Source organism: Telmatherina bonti (assembly GCF_933228915.1).
Source record: "Telmatherina bonti genome assembly, chromosome: 17".
Taxonomy (NCBI): Eukaryota; Metazoa; Chordata; class Actinopteri; order Atheriniformes; family Telmatherinidae; genus Telmatherina; species Telmatherina bonti.
Genome location: NC_136615.1, coordinates 15,407,879 through 15,423,245, shown reverse-complemented (window position 1 = coordinate 15,423,245; position 15,367 = coordinate 15,407,879). Strand labels below are relative to the sequence as shown.

At 38.9% G+C, this 15,367-nt stretch overlaps 1 protein-coding gene across 2 annotated transcripts; it reads left to right on the top strand.

Annotated features, from left to right (window-relative positions):
• Window positions 1–526: 526 nt before the first annotated feature.
• plpp1a (phospholipid phosphatase 1a) lies at window positions 527–14,669 on the top strand. 2 transcript variants are annotated; one of them, XM_079256764.1, is made up of 6 exons: window positions 527–1,024; window positions 6,312–6,463; window positions 7,898–8,178; window positions 12,245–12,302; window positions 14,058–14,234; window positions 14,536–14,669. In XM_079256764.1, exons 1-6 carry the CDS (start codon window positions 967–969, stop codon window positions 14,653–14,655), a joined length of 846 nt encoding a protein of 281 aa, XP_079112890.1. In that variant the 5' UTR covers window positions 527–966; the 3' UTR covers window positions 14,656–14,669. The 2 variants fall into 2 exon arrangements, with proteins under 2 accessions (XP_079112890.1, XP_079112889.1); XM_079256763.1 differs by lacking the exon at window positions 6,312–6,463 and adding an exon at window positions 4,781–4,935.
• Window positions 14,670–15,367: the final 698 nt, after the last annotated feature.

Here is a 15,367-nt window from a genome sequence, read left to right as displayed (position 1 = left end):
GAAAAGCAAACGTGGTTCTGAAGGCAAAACAGGGTCCAACCCAGTAGTAGTAAGATCTACCTAAAAACAAAGTGGCAAGTGAGGGCTGATGAGAGACCCTTAATAATTTCCCTCCCTATTTACATAAGATGCTAGCTACCAGCTTTACATCCCATTAAGAGCAAAAACATGGGGAACCTAGCTTGCACTGATATATGGTCCTTTGAAGTCATGACCAATCAGGATCCAAATACAAAACCATGGCCTCTACATTCCTCTTGGGATACATTTTGTGAATTTGACCAATATAAATTGATGTTTTTAATCAAGTTGATTGCTGTGATAGTTAATTAGGAAGATTCATCTGATGACTTCAAGGTTAGCACGGGGTAAACCACATTTGAGTAAGTTGTAGTTTCCCATTTAAATGATACTACATGAATGCAGCACAAGTATTTCACATTTACGACATTCCTCCTGGTACTTGAAAGCACCGCGAGGCCTACTGCTGAGTCGTTGTCAGCTCATGTTTCACCGGCAACAAACGTAGACACTGGGCAGGTGTCTGTCCAAATGACCGGCTGTCTGGAGGAGGGAGTGTTTTGTGCTTTTTGTTTCCCCTCCCTTTAGTTTTATTTTTTATTCAGAAGCTTTAAACAGCTGTTAAGTCACGCGGAGTTCTTGCTTCACCGCGTAACAGCGATACGCATATTCTTATTATGTAGCTGCTCTCCTTCGGCCGGGGTGGTCTTTTTTTTTTTTTTTTTTCTTTTTTTTTCTTACGAGGGCTTCTGCCTTAATTGTGTTTTTTCTTAAAGGAAAAGAAAAGCTATTCGCCTCTTCGTTTTACTTTGGACCCCAGTCAGTCGGAAACAGCCGCATAAGAAACTAGGTTCCGAGGAGGAGCATCCCCCTGAGGTTTATTACAGCGCAGGACGCACCACCAGCAGCAGACTAGACTGTAGACCGACACGGAGAACAGTCAACATGTTTGAGGCCAAAGGAATCCCCTTTGTCCTGCTGGACTTAGCCTGTCTGATTTTGGGTATGTGTTTAAATTCCTTGAACTTACTTATACAGCCAGTTTGTTGTCGCTGTTACTGATATAAGCCGATTTGAGAGCCGATGTAATCCTTCTGTTGGGGTATTCAGCAGCTTGCCATCACGTGAAGGGAGTGGTGAATGTCCAGGACAGTGGGCTACACAGAGACTTTAACTGAGTTTTTATTTATTCTGCTTATTAATTATAGTTTATCTGGTGTGTAGAGGTTGTTTAATTTGAATTGTTACTGTAAAAGACTATTCAACTGGCTAGAAAGTCAAAGCCATCAGATTGATCCTTTTTATACAGTCAGTCCGTGGTTACAGAAAATTTAAAAAAAAAAAAAAAAAATCCTAATAACAATGCTGTATTAGATAGAATTTCTTATTCTTGTATGCCATATTTTCAAAGATGATTGCTTGGTATTGTGGCATATAGTGACACATTCACTCATGGAGAATATTTGAGCTTCTGCAGACTCATGCTGGTGTGCTGTTGAGAAATTTTGTACTTTTAAGCCTTATCACTTTGATGGCCAATGTAACCAAAAATAGGTTTTTCCTGAATTTCTTGGATCAATGAGTTGCAGATCATATTTCCATTGTGTTCTGTTCAAGATATTCAGATATTCACTTTTTTAAGCAATTGATAAAATTTAGTCTTTACATTGAGATATATGAACCAACGAGTCTTCACTTATTTAGATCTTGTAGGTTTTTGTACCTTTTTAAAAATTATTTATTTCAGCCATGTCTTGTGGTAGAATTACATTTTTCCCCACTAAATGTAGCTACTCATTCTACCACTTTTATTATTTTCTTTACATCCATGAAAATACAACTGGATTTTCATGATCAGATACAGACGATGATTCATTTTAAATGCTTGTTACCTTCAACTCGTATCAGTTTCATTCTCATTTATCATTATTGGCCTTCAGACTGTGTGCTACGTCTTCAGGTGACCAAAACATACACGGGGTGCTTTACATTTGACTTAACTCCATGTAAATTCATGCAAAATTGGCATGTTAGGCAGTCTACATGAGAATCTCAGTGTGCAGATTGTAATTATTCCAAGTGAACTAGAATATTAGATTATGACAATGAGTCTTTGAGAGTCTATTTCGAGGCTCTTACCAGAAGTCATGCACTGCTGAGGTTTAAGGATCGTTGTGTAAAAGTGGTGGGAACTCTGGTCCTCGAAGGACACAGTCTTGGATGTTTTTGACGTGTCCCTGATCCAACACATCTGATTCATAACAAATGGATCCGACAGGCCATCAAGTTCTGCGCAGTGACTCATTGATTTGAATCAGGTGTTTATCTTAAACTTGCAGGATGAGGGCAAAGGTTCCCACCACTAGTTTGTAAGGATGCAGTTTAAGGTAAAGGTAAGGATTTTTAAGTAAGCTCAGTATTTGTCTGTTCCACCTTCATGGTTGATTTTATTTGGTCATAATGCAGTTACTACACTCTGTCAGTGAGACTAAAATAAAATAGAAGTGTGTATTTCTGGTAGCATATCCATGTTTTTCTGTGGTCATGTGATGAAACCCTTAGACTGCCAGTCGCATCAGTGAGAATATGTTGGTTGCATGACTGCTTGCTGCAGTTGGGAACTGACTCATGAGTTGTCTGTGTCTTGAGAGTGTCTGTGTCCCAGCTCTCTGGCACCTCCAGTTGTTGTAGCCCATCATCTCAGGATGGCACAGCTGAGGGTCTCAGCAGCTGCAGAAGCTACAAACAGAGAAGATTTATGGATTAAAGTGCATCTTCATGTGAAATTTCATGTATGTTTTCTCCTGCATGTGGCTTGTTGCATTCCAGCTTCATAAACTGCCCCCACGTTTTGCTTGGATGAATGTGTCTTTTCTCTGCTATACAATGGACTAAACAGGCCAAATGGTCAGTGAGATGATGGCAGCAGTACGTGCAGACTTTGGACTGCCACAAGCAATTAGCATGATCTCTTATCTTTATGGTGCTTTCTATAGTAAGTGCTTAGCTGTGTCCACAGCTCCAATGTGCTTCAGACAAAAGCCACAGATTCCTTTCAAATAACTTCTCTCAGAGAGCACATATATGTAATGTCCCTGGTGGGGTGTTTTTTTAAACACACATTGTTGCAAAATTTTGAATGTGCTCAGTAATGAATGCTATCTCTGAGTTCAGCTTGGAAAAAAATCCTTTTTAGGGAATTGAGCTCAGGAAAATAACAATCAACAAGTTAAATACTAGTTTTTTATTTTGCCAATGTGCAAATGTACTTTATTCCCTTATACCTAGACAGTAAAATTTACTTCACCCTGGGTGGCATGCTTCTTCTGTTCAGAGGAACTGAAGTACTACGTTAAAGGGGTGCTATAATGGTATTTGGAGTTTTCTGAGCTTTCTACAGTGTTGAATCCTCATCAGACATGTGAACAGCACCGTTTTTTTATCACCTAAACGCATGTTTGAGTTTGAGTTCCAGCACTCTCTCCGTTCGGTTTCCATGGCGACGAAAAACGTGTCGTTTTAGAGAGTTTTTTCTACTTGAAAATCTTTGTGACGTCCCGGGGGATAAGGTTCGGTGATTGGTTACCTTCTACTGGTTAACTAGGGCATGTACAAATACATCAGGCGGGTGGAAAACGTCGGATAAAGTTATTTCCAACGATGGCTGGTGAGTTTACCAAAGAGAGACATCCTGCTGCATTCGTTGCTGTGGGTTGCCGTTTTCCACTTCATTTTCAGGCTCTGATTCAGGTTCCAACATGTAGGGCTGTATGCTATGTGTTGACATTGTATTTTGTTTTTTTTATTTTTTATTGAGTTCATAGCAGCCTAATCCTGTTTATGAGATGTTACAATGACGGCGAAAGCAGTTGCGGTGCGCACTCCCGATGTAGTGCGGTGGCGGGAGGCGGGGCTTAATGCGGAAGAGTCTCAGTCTACTCGTTTTGCCCACAGGCTGATCTGACAGCCTACGGAGAGGGTCGGTCTGAAGTAAATTAAGCGATTTGTGACAATAACTTGATCAATCCCAGCCCTTCTGGTCTCAGAAAAAAAATTAAATTAGCCTGAAATGCACATAATAGTTCCACTTTAAAGTGGACAGCTCCTCATAACTTCCCCTGCTGTGTTGCAATCCACCTGTTTGTCTAAATCTGTAGTTGGAGATGGTCCTCAAAATGCAGCAGTGAACTTTTTGTTTCATTTACAAAACTGGTGTGCAAACGTCGACTATGCTGGGTCTGTATTAGTACAAAATGTGCATCTCTGTGTTTTTCTGGGAACACAGATAAAAGTTCAAAGAAAGGCAACCACAAACTGACTCCAACTACTCGTTGTGCACATCGACGACAGCAACCGTCACGCAGTATCAGTTTGTGCAGACTTTTTTTCTCATATTGTAGAAAGTACATGAATAATCAGCCCAGGTCGGCTGCTTCACACACCTGTCTCCTCCAGTCTCAACATATTACCACAGATAAAGACACAGCATGAATCCTGATGAACTGCAGCTGTGTTACTGGTTTGGATATTTCCGCAACTTAAATATCTACAGAATCAATTCCTTAAATTGATGGAAAGGTTTGCTTATTCATGGATGTAACTGTATTAAATTGCTGCGTTACTCTCTCTTTCTTCATATTTTTTATGCCAACGTGCATTCTCTCACTTCTAAAAGACCCTTACTTTGCACTTCTTTCATAAAACCCTTTTGCTTTTTTTTTTTCCTTATTGTAACTCGTCCTGATCTCTTCTTTTACAGGAGGTCTGCCTGTGGCAGCTTTTAACCTGGGTAAAATCGGCCCCTACCAAAGGGGCTTTTTCTGTAATGATGACAGCATCAAGTACCCTTTCCATCACAGTACAATCACCTCCACGGTGCTCTACACTGTGGGCTTCACCCTGCCCATTAGCTGTGTAAGTAGGAGCTGCTAACAGTAACTCCTGACTCACAGGATGTATGTTGACTTGTCATAAACAGGTATAGCACATGTGCTATCAGGTGTGCCATGGTTGTTGCCTTGGGCATGGTGCATTTCTTTCTTTTGTTGCCACACCTAAATGGAATTTACTCCATTGCTGCTTTTATCAGATACTCTTGCTCTTTTCCAGCATTGGCAAGTCAAAATATCCACTGTGAGAAAGGTCTGTGGGAACTGATAGGTTCATTAAAGTGCAGATATTCAGAGGCTAATGTTCAGTGTGTTTTCAAATAAATGGCTAACCGTGCTATGCAGGAAGGTAAAGGCAAAGAAGGATGTCCACTTAAAAACAAAACAGCAGATTCCACATCAAATCCACCTGTAAATCCATACAGGAGCATTTCAGCAGGATTTCTGAAGCTTAAATATTAGAATGTTTCTGGTTTTTGACAGTCTTTAGCTTTTTAAGTCATTATTTAAACTTAAAAACTTAAATAAATTAAACATTTGGACCTTTAAAAAAATAAAGGTATTACAGCATAACAGATTCAAACCCCAAATGAATCCATTAATCTGAGTATGGAACCCAACAAAAGCCAGGCTTCCTCTGGCTTTTCCTAGTTATTTCATTTTAAAGTCAACCTGTTGGGTGAGTAGTTGTTTATGGGTAATAATGTTGACAGGAAGGACAGCGTGTGATGAATAAACTACTTGAAACTTGGTGTAAAAGTTTCTAAAAAATTTTGTTTTTTTGTTTTTCTTTTTTTTTAAAATCCGTCTTAAGTGACTGTAACTTCACAATCTTACATGTTTTGTCTTTATTTTAGCCATTTTCAGCAGCTTCACTCATTGTTGTCTGTTAGAGGAATGTGTGAGAGCACAGAGGTGGAAAATCCACTCAGAGCGTGAGTAGTATGCTATCGGAAAGATAACGAAGTAATTGGCAAGTTCCCTTTTTATTTTAGATGAGGAGAAAGTGTAACGTGAGTGTTTTGGGTTCAGAGACCCGCCTGGAAACACAACTCCTGCTGCTCAGGGGACACAGAAGAGAAAGTTATGGAGATGTACTTGTCACTAATACTCACAATTGTCATTTTTGTGCCGTCACTTTAAATCTTCTTTTTTTCTCTTTTCCTTATTAACATGCACTTTTTAACAGCATTTAACCGTTTCCATGCCAATGCTTTAAGCTTTAATGATGTTCCTGAAAGCTGGTGATGGACACGCTGCCTTCAGAGGATGCAGGATTTCAGAGCTTCTCACCTGCCTGCTAACTCCTGCTTTGCACAGGCACAGAGGTGCATGATGGGAAGATGTCTGAACCTTTTTGATAACTTTTGTTTTCTGTCTCTCTCATTGGTTCCCTGCTAGCTGGACTTCCATTTGCAATACTCAATTTGCAGCACCGACCTTTTCGCCGAGGTTTTTTCTGTAATGATGATACAATCAAGTATCCCTATAAAGAGGACACCATTTCCTATCAGTTGTTAGGAGGTGTAATGATTCCCGTCACAATACTCATTGTAAGTCCATCTACTAAATAAACTGTATACATATATCTTTTCTGCTAACAATTTCCTCCTGTACTGCTTTTTTTTTTTTTTTTTTTTTTTTTACTTCCTCCTTTTACTTCACTTCATAATTCTCAATAATAAATATTTAACTTTGTAGTACTGCCTCCATGTTTGCAGTCTCCACTAAACACCACTAACTTTCTAGCACCATGTTGGAAAAAAAAAATGAATTCATCTTCAGCAGCTGAAGGCAAAACGGAGAGATTTAGCTTACTATTATGTAACTTATCAACCCCAGTGAAGCAGCAGCAATGTCTCTAAACATGGCAGGTGTGAAACAGGAGAACAAGTAGGAACTTCAGAAAAGATGCTTTTCTCTCTCTTTTGTTTCTGTTTTTAGTCTTCAGTATTGATTTTATTTTCTTAAGAAGGCTGACGACCTATGAGCTGACTTTTATAAATCATAATGGCCAAAAATAGTAATTTTCTTTTTAATGTATCGCAACACAAAATGTAGTGTGTAGTTCTGGTGACTTTCTTGTAAAATTAGTACTGAACTTAGTGCTGAAATGAACCTGTCATGTTATGTTGTCAGAATTTAAGCCCTCTAGGCCTGTGAACTATTGTCATTGTTACAAAGCATTCATAAGCAATTACAGTGCAGCATTTACAGTGTGAGGAAGTCATGAGTCATTGCCTAAATGAAACGTATAAACCTTTATGAGCTGAATTGCATAAATGTTTGCCTTATTCATTTAAAAAGCATGCTTTCACTTAAACAACAGTATGGTCCTGAATGAAATATTTTTAAATAGAAAGTGGGCATCCTTCCTTGGCCAATGCTATTTATTTCTAAAGCCGTCAGGTAGATGGAAACCAAAAACAGAAATGCCAATGTTGTCAGATGAGCAGTTAGATTCTGAGTAGTCTCTGCTTTATTAATATAATTACATATTATAATCAATAACAGTCTCAGTTCATGTGGTTAAATGAGAAGCTGCAGTAATGAGAGTATTTGATTGGCTCAGCAGAAAAAGTAGAATAAGTAATGAAGCTGCTTTTTGTTCCTAAAAGAATTCTCATTTTTAATAGATTCTTTAATCCTAAGAAAAAATGTTAAAAACCACTAAAGCACTATCAAAGCCAAGCTGCCTGTTTCCAGGCTTATCCTAAGTTTGGTTAAACCTTTGCTGGTTTAATGTCTGTGTGCAGACACAGGAGCATCCTTGTTCTTTCAGTTTCTACAGAGAATAACTTTAAATCCCAGGAACCGTTCAGGTTCACGATGCATGTTGTTTTTTTTATCACTAAACTAAATTTTATTTTAACTCCTATGTTAAGATTCTTGCTCTGTTGTTCAGTCAGCTACTTATTTATTTTCATTTTTAAACATATTTTTTGATTCATACAAACCTGTAACCCAATTTTCCTTTTTCTTTCCAGATGATCTTTGGCGAGTGCCTTTTAGTTTATCTAAACCGCCTCAAATCCAAGTCCTCTTTCGGGAGCTATGTTGCCTGTGTTTACAAAGCTGTTGGTACCTTCCTTTTCGGTGCCGCAATGAGCCAGTCTCTCACAGACATCGCAAAATATTCAATTGGCCGGCTAAGGCCGCATTTCCTGGATGTGTGTAAACCTGACTGGAAACTCCTCAACTGCTCGTCAGGGGTGTATATTGAAGACTTTACCTGCAATGGAGACGCAACCATGGTCAACGAGGGCAGGTAAGTGTTAGTTCAAAATATTTAATCATTTATAGCCTCTTTTTTTTTTTGTAAACCTTTTACCAGTTTTAGCCAATTCATCAATAAGGAGGTTCTTTGGGACGTTTTAGCCATGCAAGACATACAATTGCAGCACAAAGTTTGCAAACTCTTTTAAGATGACTATTTTATGTGAATTGGAGAAACTATTCAAACAAGCAGGAAATTTAGGGATTTTACTGGTTTAGCTTGGATTACATAAAGAAAATTGTGGGAGGTTGAGAGCAAAACACTTGCAGACGTTTATTTTATTTAGGTGTCCATTTTAACAGAAACTCTGCAGAAGACGTTACAGGAAGGAAACAGCTCAGCAAACCATCATGCCACTTGTGAAGCATGGCAGAGGCAGCATCATGGTTTGCTGTTTTTGACCTTGTAATTATTGAGGAAACATTTAAAACTGTATCAGAACATTTTTAGGTTAGGCTTCGGATAAGTTGGGTAATATAAGACAATGGTCCATCAACAATGTAGATCAGCGGATGAAAATTAGCATATTTGTTGTCTAGGTTTCAACAAAAACTTTCCAGTGATGGTTGTAACTACAAAAAGATCTTTTATGAGCTACTAAATTCAACACGACATGCTGTTCTTGCCCAGACTGAGTGATATTCATTGTGTTTATTAAAGTAATAAAAAACTAAAACTGTTTGATTACAGGTGTGATTTAAGATGAACGTCACAAACTATTCAATTAACTTATTGACTGCCAGTCATCGAGACTACAGAAACCGTATGATCGCAAAAGGCATCTTTTGAAGCCAATGGGTTCTTGATCAATGACAAAATTGTAGCATTTCCAAAGGATTTCCATTTTTTTTTTCTTCTGTAAGCATTTAACCTCCTCCTTCCAAGTTACTGGTTAAAAAAACATTCTTGAACCACTGGTTTCTGTTTAGTAACATGCTCCATGTTGTAAGTACACAGAGCGAAGGTTCATGTACCAACAGGAAACCTTTAAGGAATTTTAAGAATTCAATTCAATTCAACTTTATTTATATAGCGTCAAATCACGGCAATGCCATCTCAAGACGCTTTACAGACAGAGAGGAAAACATAATGAAAGCCAATTCATAATAACCTATATAAGGAAACCAACAGATTGAGTTGAGTCCAACTCAATCTCCCATCCTGAGCAAGCACACTGGCAACAGTGGGAAGGAAAAAACTCCCTTTTAACAGGAAGGAAACCTCCGGCAGAACCCGGCTCAAGGACAGGCAGCCATCTGCCTCTGCTGTGTGGGGGGAAGAGGACAGAAAGACAACAGACAACAGGAACTGCTACTCCCGGCCAGGGAGACCTGCTGAGACAGGAGACATACATGTTAATGATGCAACACTGTTATGGGGGGGGGGGGTAAAAGAAAGAGATAAAGAGAAAAAGAAAGAAGCTCAGTGTATCAGGAAATGTCCCTCAGCAGTCTAAACCTATAGCAGCATAACTAAGGGATGCTAACCATCCCTAGCTATAGGACTTCTCAAAAAGATAAGTCTTCAGCCTAGTCTTAAAGGTGGGGAGGGTGTCTGCTTCCCTAACACTAACTGGGAGCTTATTCCATAAGAGAGGGGCCTGATAACCAAAGGCTCTGCCTCCCGCTGGGCTCTTTGAGACTCTAGGAACCACAAGTAAGCCTGCAGTCTGCGAACGAAGTACTCTGCTTGGTATATAAGGAACAATGAGGTCTTTGATATATAGTGGTGCCTGGTTGTGGAGGGCTTTATATGTAAGGAGAAGGATTTTAAATTCTATTCTAGATTCAACAGGCAGCCAATGAAGAGAGGCTAAAACTGGAGAAATATGATCTTTCCTGCTGGTTCTGGTCAGGACTCTGGCTGCAGAATTCTGGATCAGATGAAGGCTTTTCAGGGCATGTTTAGGACAGCCCAGTAATAGAGAGTTACAGTAATCTAGTCTCGAAGTCACAAAAGCGTGAACCAGTTTTTCTGCATCACTCCGAGACAGAATGTCCCTAATTTTGGCTATATTACGTAAATGAAAGGCTGTTTTAGTAACCTGCTTAATATGTGGGCCAAAGGACAGGTCAGAGTCAAATATTACTCCAAGGTTTCGCACTGTAGCACTGGAAGCTAAAATAATGCCATCCAGGTTAATTACAAAACTGGAAATTTTAGCTCTGAGTTTTTCAGATCCAACGAGAATTACTTCAGTCTTATCTGAGTTTAAGAGGAGAAAATTTCTAGACATCCAAGTCTTAGGCTACAAAATTGTCTCATAGACAATCGGGCTGATTTGTTTCATCTGGTTTAAAGGATAAGTACATTTGAAGAATGTTTGTTTTTGTCGGGCAGCTACTGTAGCTTTTATTTATGAGCAAATTTGGATTTTTTTCTTTTTTGGCCAGTATAGATAAATATGGTATGGGCACAATGGCTGGACTAGCCCCAGTTACCCCACGCAGAACTCCCAGGGATGACACATTTCAGTCATGCAACATATTTTTGAGCGATGTAACAAATTGAGAGAAGCAACACATATCTTTCACTTCAGCAGTTGTGTTTTACAAATTATAGGAGAATCATTATCTGTTGGCATCTGGTGTTACTGAATGGAAGAAGCATGCTGTATTTGTGCAGTAACATGCAGTAAACAGATGGTGCGTGGCAGTTCGTACCAGTTCAGGCACTCAAGAGCAGAGATACTAGGACTGAGTAATATCACAGGAATGTAAAGCTTGTTTTCATTAACGTTCGTGTGTGTTATCGGCTCAGAGCAGAGGGAAGAATAGTGGGAGGAGAGGATTTCCTCTTCTTGCTCTGATGCTGGCACAGAGGAGTAATAACGGTGTACAGTTTGATGAGCTATGAAGAGCTTTTTTGCTTTTTTCTATTTATGCTTAGCCTTTATTCAATAACATTCTGGGTTTTTTTGGTTTTTTTTAATAGATTTTCCAGAGCTGTATTGTTTGAGTTTGAGTTGAATGTACGCATTTCCACTTCCTCTCTTCTGTATCTACTGTACATGCATGCAAGGGTGTGGTACACACTGTTAATGTTTCCTGGAAACCAGTATTTATCTGCAGGCTGCTTGCTTTTTTGTTTTAATGTAGCAGAGAAGGATCCAGTGATTTAAAGGCAGATCTCCATCAGGATGCATTATACTTCTAGTGTGTATGTGCCAGGATGGTCTCCTCTAAGCTAATAGTAATGAAGAGCAGTAGGAGAGGAGAGAGGAGGTCAGGGTAGCCTGCCCAGCATCATCTTACAGTAATGTGACTCCTCTTCCCAAGAGAGACTAAGCCAACTGTCACGAGCCATTCTTTTGTTCAGGATGGCAAAATGAAATATCAATTTAAAGGTGGGTTTCTTTAAGAAACTGCGTTTAACCTAATGAAAACTTCCAATGACCAGTGTAGCCGAGTCTCATCAAAGCGGCGTGTTTTGATGTGATGCTCGGGGATGTAGAGACTTCAGCATTATTATTGCATTTGCCAGCTGGGTTGTGTTGCAGAGCCCAGTTCTGCCAACTCAGACTCACGGCTGCTGCTGAAAACTGTTTGTTTTGTGCTGATGATAGATACAGGATCGCCTGCTTTCCTCTGTTCTCATCTGGTGAATGAGACGTCTTCAGGGGGGTTAATTGTAAAGAGAAACTGCATGAGGCTAGAGTTTGTTTGGTGCGTTTGCTGTTGGATGACTTTGTGGGGTTAAGGTTGTTTAAGTTACCTGCAAATGTATCCCAGTTTTATGCTTCTTGGATCAAGCACTGGATTGTTCATCTATACTCCTGTTTTGCTGTTGAAGTAAAACTATAATATTGTTATGAACAGGATGTAACAAGGTGGGTGAGCAAGGGAGAGCAGTCTTTGTTGATTTCAGTTGTTCTCCAGTTCACACATCGTCAAACCTTACTGCATTAGCTCAGCTCTTCCAGGTCCGATGCTGATATTAAGACCTAGTTGCACATCTGAATGTTTTCATCCAACTGATTCATCTTAATGTTAACTAAGTAAACATGTAGCCAAATGTTGAGTTTTTGATTTTTTTTTTTTTTATCTTTCTGTTGCAGATTATCTTTCTACTCTGGCCACTCGTCTTTTTCCATGTACTGCATGTTGTTCCTCGCTGTAAGTATCTCAAGCAGTTTCACATCAAGATTTCCTTTCATTTTTACTGAAATGAGGAGATTAACAGTTAATGTGGAAAAGTTACCGTGTCTTCATCCAGTGCTTGTTTAAATAATCATATGAACTATTTAATACCTTTAACACCAGTATTACACAAACAGGGCCTCCATAATAAAAATGTTGATTGTTTATTTGTGGTAATATTTCTAGTCTGAGTGCAGCGACTTCCATTTAACTCCCAGTAAATCCACAAGTTGCTTCTCTACTAACAACCAGTAAATACGAGGAAACAGTAAGTCTGCTGACATCAGCATAACCTGAAAACAACCTGTAGCACACTAACCTGCACACTGTGCAGAGCAGGGTGAGGTTCATATATTAAATGTTCAGTAACATTGTTACTGAACATTGTTGTTGTTATTACATGTTGAGCATGTTCAGCAGCGTTAAACTTTGATTTGGGAATGTACAAGTTGAAAGAACTGACTAGATTTACAAAGATGGCTAATAATAAAGCACACGTTCAACTCAGTTTACTACTTTTTCTTTTGCCTCAATGTAGAAATTTTTTAACAAGATTATCAATAGTATGACAACTTGTATAATTAATACTCTCTTTAATGCATTGTATTAAATATTGTAAAGGTGTTTAAGTCACATTGTACCAACCACTTCAATTTAGCACTATTAAACAAACTGATGTTAAACATTAACAACAATGTTTTATTAAGATAGAGGAAAAGTATCCTCATTTGTTTTGATGTAGTCTTGTTGCTTTGGACATACTGTAATCATGCAGCAGAAATTATATAATAAATTAACAAAAAAAAAATGCTTTGAGCTGCAGTTTAAAATGACCTCACTACACCTTTTTAATGACCTCATGATCACTATCAGAAGCACTGTTATGATTGTTCAAAGCTTGTTTTAGTGCACTGTGGACAAACTCCACGAGCTGCTGATTCATTCAACACGGCAGATATAAATAGACACAGGGACAAAGGCCGGGCACCACAAGAAGCTTCTTTCTCCCTGTAAGGAGTGGGGGTTTACACGAGTAGTCATCATCCACTCAAATTACATAATTTCCAACACAAAATTTAGGTGGAGCAAGAAGAAACAGAACATTAGTCGGGATAAAGGTTAGACTTGTGTGTCGTAGGTAAAAACAAAAAGGACAAGCCCTGTTAACACAATCAAACATGGCAGTCTGGTTTATGACGCAGTTAAACACAATGTTTAACGAACAAATGGTGATTCAGAGATCACGTTGTATTTATTACCTTTGGTTTATTAAAGAAATGAAAATGAGAAAAATCTTATTTAACCCAGAGGAGAATAATGTAGTATTATTATTATTTTTTTTTTTTTTAATAAAATCAATAATAATTAGAAGAGTGCTTTTTTCCAGAGGGTGATGGCTGCTGGCAGGAATGATCTCCTGGAACTAAATTATCTTAACATGGTGCATAAGATATGATATAATGCTTTACCTTATGATTGTCATTCTCTGGTGCTGATAACTTGTATCAATCAACATGTTTAATCAGGTCAGTTTGACTGAGTGACATGTGGTCAGCAGTTTGGTTCTTTTTTTTTCTCAACTCCAGAAGACGCTTTTAAGAAGCGTTGAGTCATTAGTGCTTTTTTTTTTTTTTCCACTACTCTTGGAGAAATGCTGCTTACACTCGTAATTATTCACCACTGCCAGTGACTCATTGTTTCTTTTTTTAAAGCATGGTCTGTGTTTCTCAGCTCTATCTGCAGGCTCGACTTCAGGTACAGTGGGCGCGGCTGTTGAGACCAACTCTTCAGTTTTTTCTGATCGCTGCCGCGGTGTATACAGGATTGTCGAGGGTATCCGATTACAAACATCACTGGAGTGATGTGCTGACTGGACTGCTGCAGGGTGCACTGATGGCCCTGCTGGTGGTAAGCTCTTTGCTAATCTTTATCACTGAAAGCTGTACTTTAATGTTGTGATTGAAACAGAGCTGATTCAGATTTTTTATATATATATATATATATATATATATATATATATATATATATATATATATAAATAAATCAATAATATATAATTATATAATTTAAAAAATCAGATTCTTATTAATTTTGTTTCTATAATGTTCTTGAAACACCACACATTTACTTGCTTAGACTTTTTCCTGTGAGCAGTGCTATTTTAAACAGAAATACCATCTTTTTTTTTTGGTTTTGTTTTGTTCTGCAGGTTTTCTTTGTGTCAGACTTTTTTAAGTCAAGCGAAGATTCCCGTAAGGAAGCGGACATCCCTCATACAACCCTGCAGGAGACGCCCACGAATGGAAACCACTTTGAGAGTCCCAATTAGGCTAAACAAGCAGTGCAGACCCATGCTCTGTCCAAACACACACCCAGAAGCCTAGCTCTTAAGTCTTTCATATCATGCATATTCTCATCCAATACCCTGCAAGGACCTCCTGTGTAAACTACCTGATTGTACTTTAAGCTAAACTAAAGGAACTCTTTCAATCACGCAAGGCCTATTTAGATGCAAGACTGTCATTTACTGTCTTGTCCACCAGTCTTCTATGTGGTGGCAAAATAAGGTAAGACAGACTGACCAGATGTAAGCTAGCAGCTAGATTTTTGAAAAGGATGGGCATCATTTAGCATGACCAACTGAGGAGGTGGGAAGGCCGGCCTGCCTGCATGCACACACTAAAGGGTCTGACCACTGCTGGGAAAGAGGAAGATGAAAACCTGTGAATGTAATCCTGCTTAGTGCTTCTCCTGACCTGGAGTCAGCGCTTGAGGATGTGATTTAAGGGTCACTTTAATGTCTCCAGCACCCAAAAGTAAGCCTTTAAACTTTTCTGCCTTTGGGCAAGTGTTAATGAAAGGGCTAGAAAAACTAGAAAGTCCTGGAAAGATAGACCAGAGAGCATGAAGTGCTGCACATCTGGAACTGCTGACTCCAGGCCACTGCTGTCTTACTCTCCAACTGTCTGACCTGTCACGTGTGGTTAGTGTTGCAGAGTAGACTGTCAGTTTTTAAGTCCTGTGTTGCCTTTGCTGGACTG

Coding starts and splice junctions, on each gene's coding strand:
- plpp1a (XM_079256763.1), top strand. CDS start 967: ATGTTTGAGGCCAAAGGAATCCCCTTTGTCCTGCTGGACTTAGCCTGT. Junction 4,936..7,897: donor TCACCCTGCCCATTAGCTGT/GTAAGTAGGAGC, acceptor TTTTCTTTCCAG/ATGATCTTTGGCGAGTGCCT. Junction 12,303..14,057: donor ACTGCATGTTGTTCCTCGCT/GTAAGTATCTCA, acceptor TGTGTTTCTCAG/CTCTATCTGCAGGCTCGACT.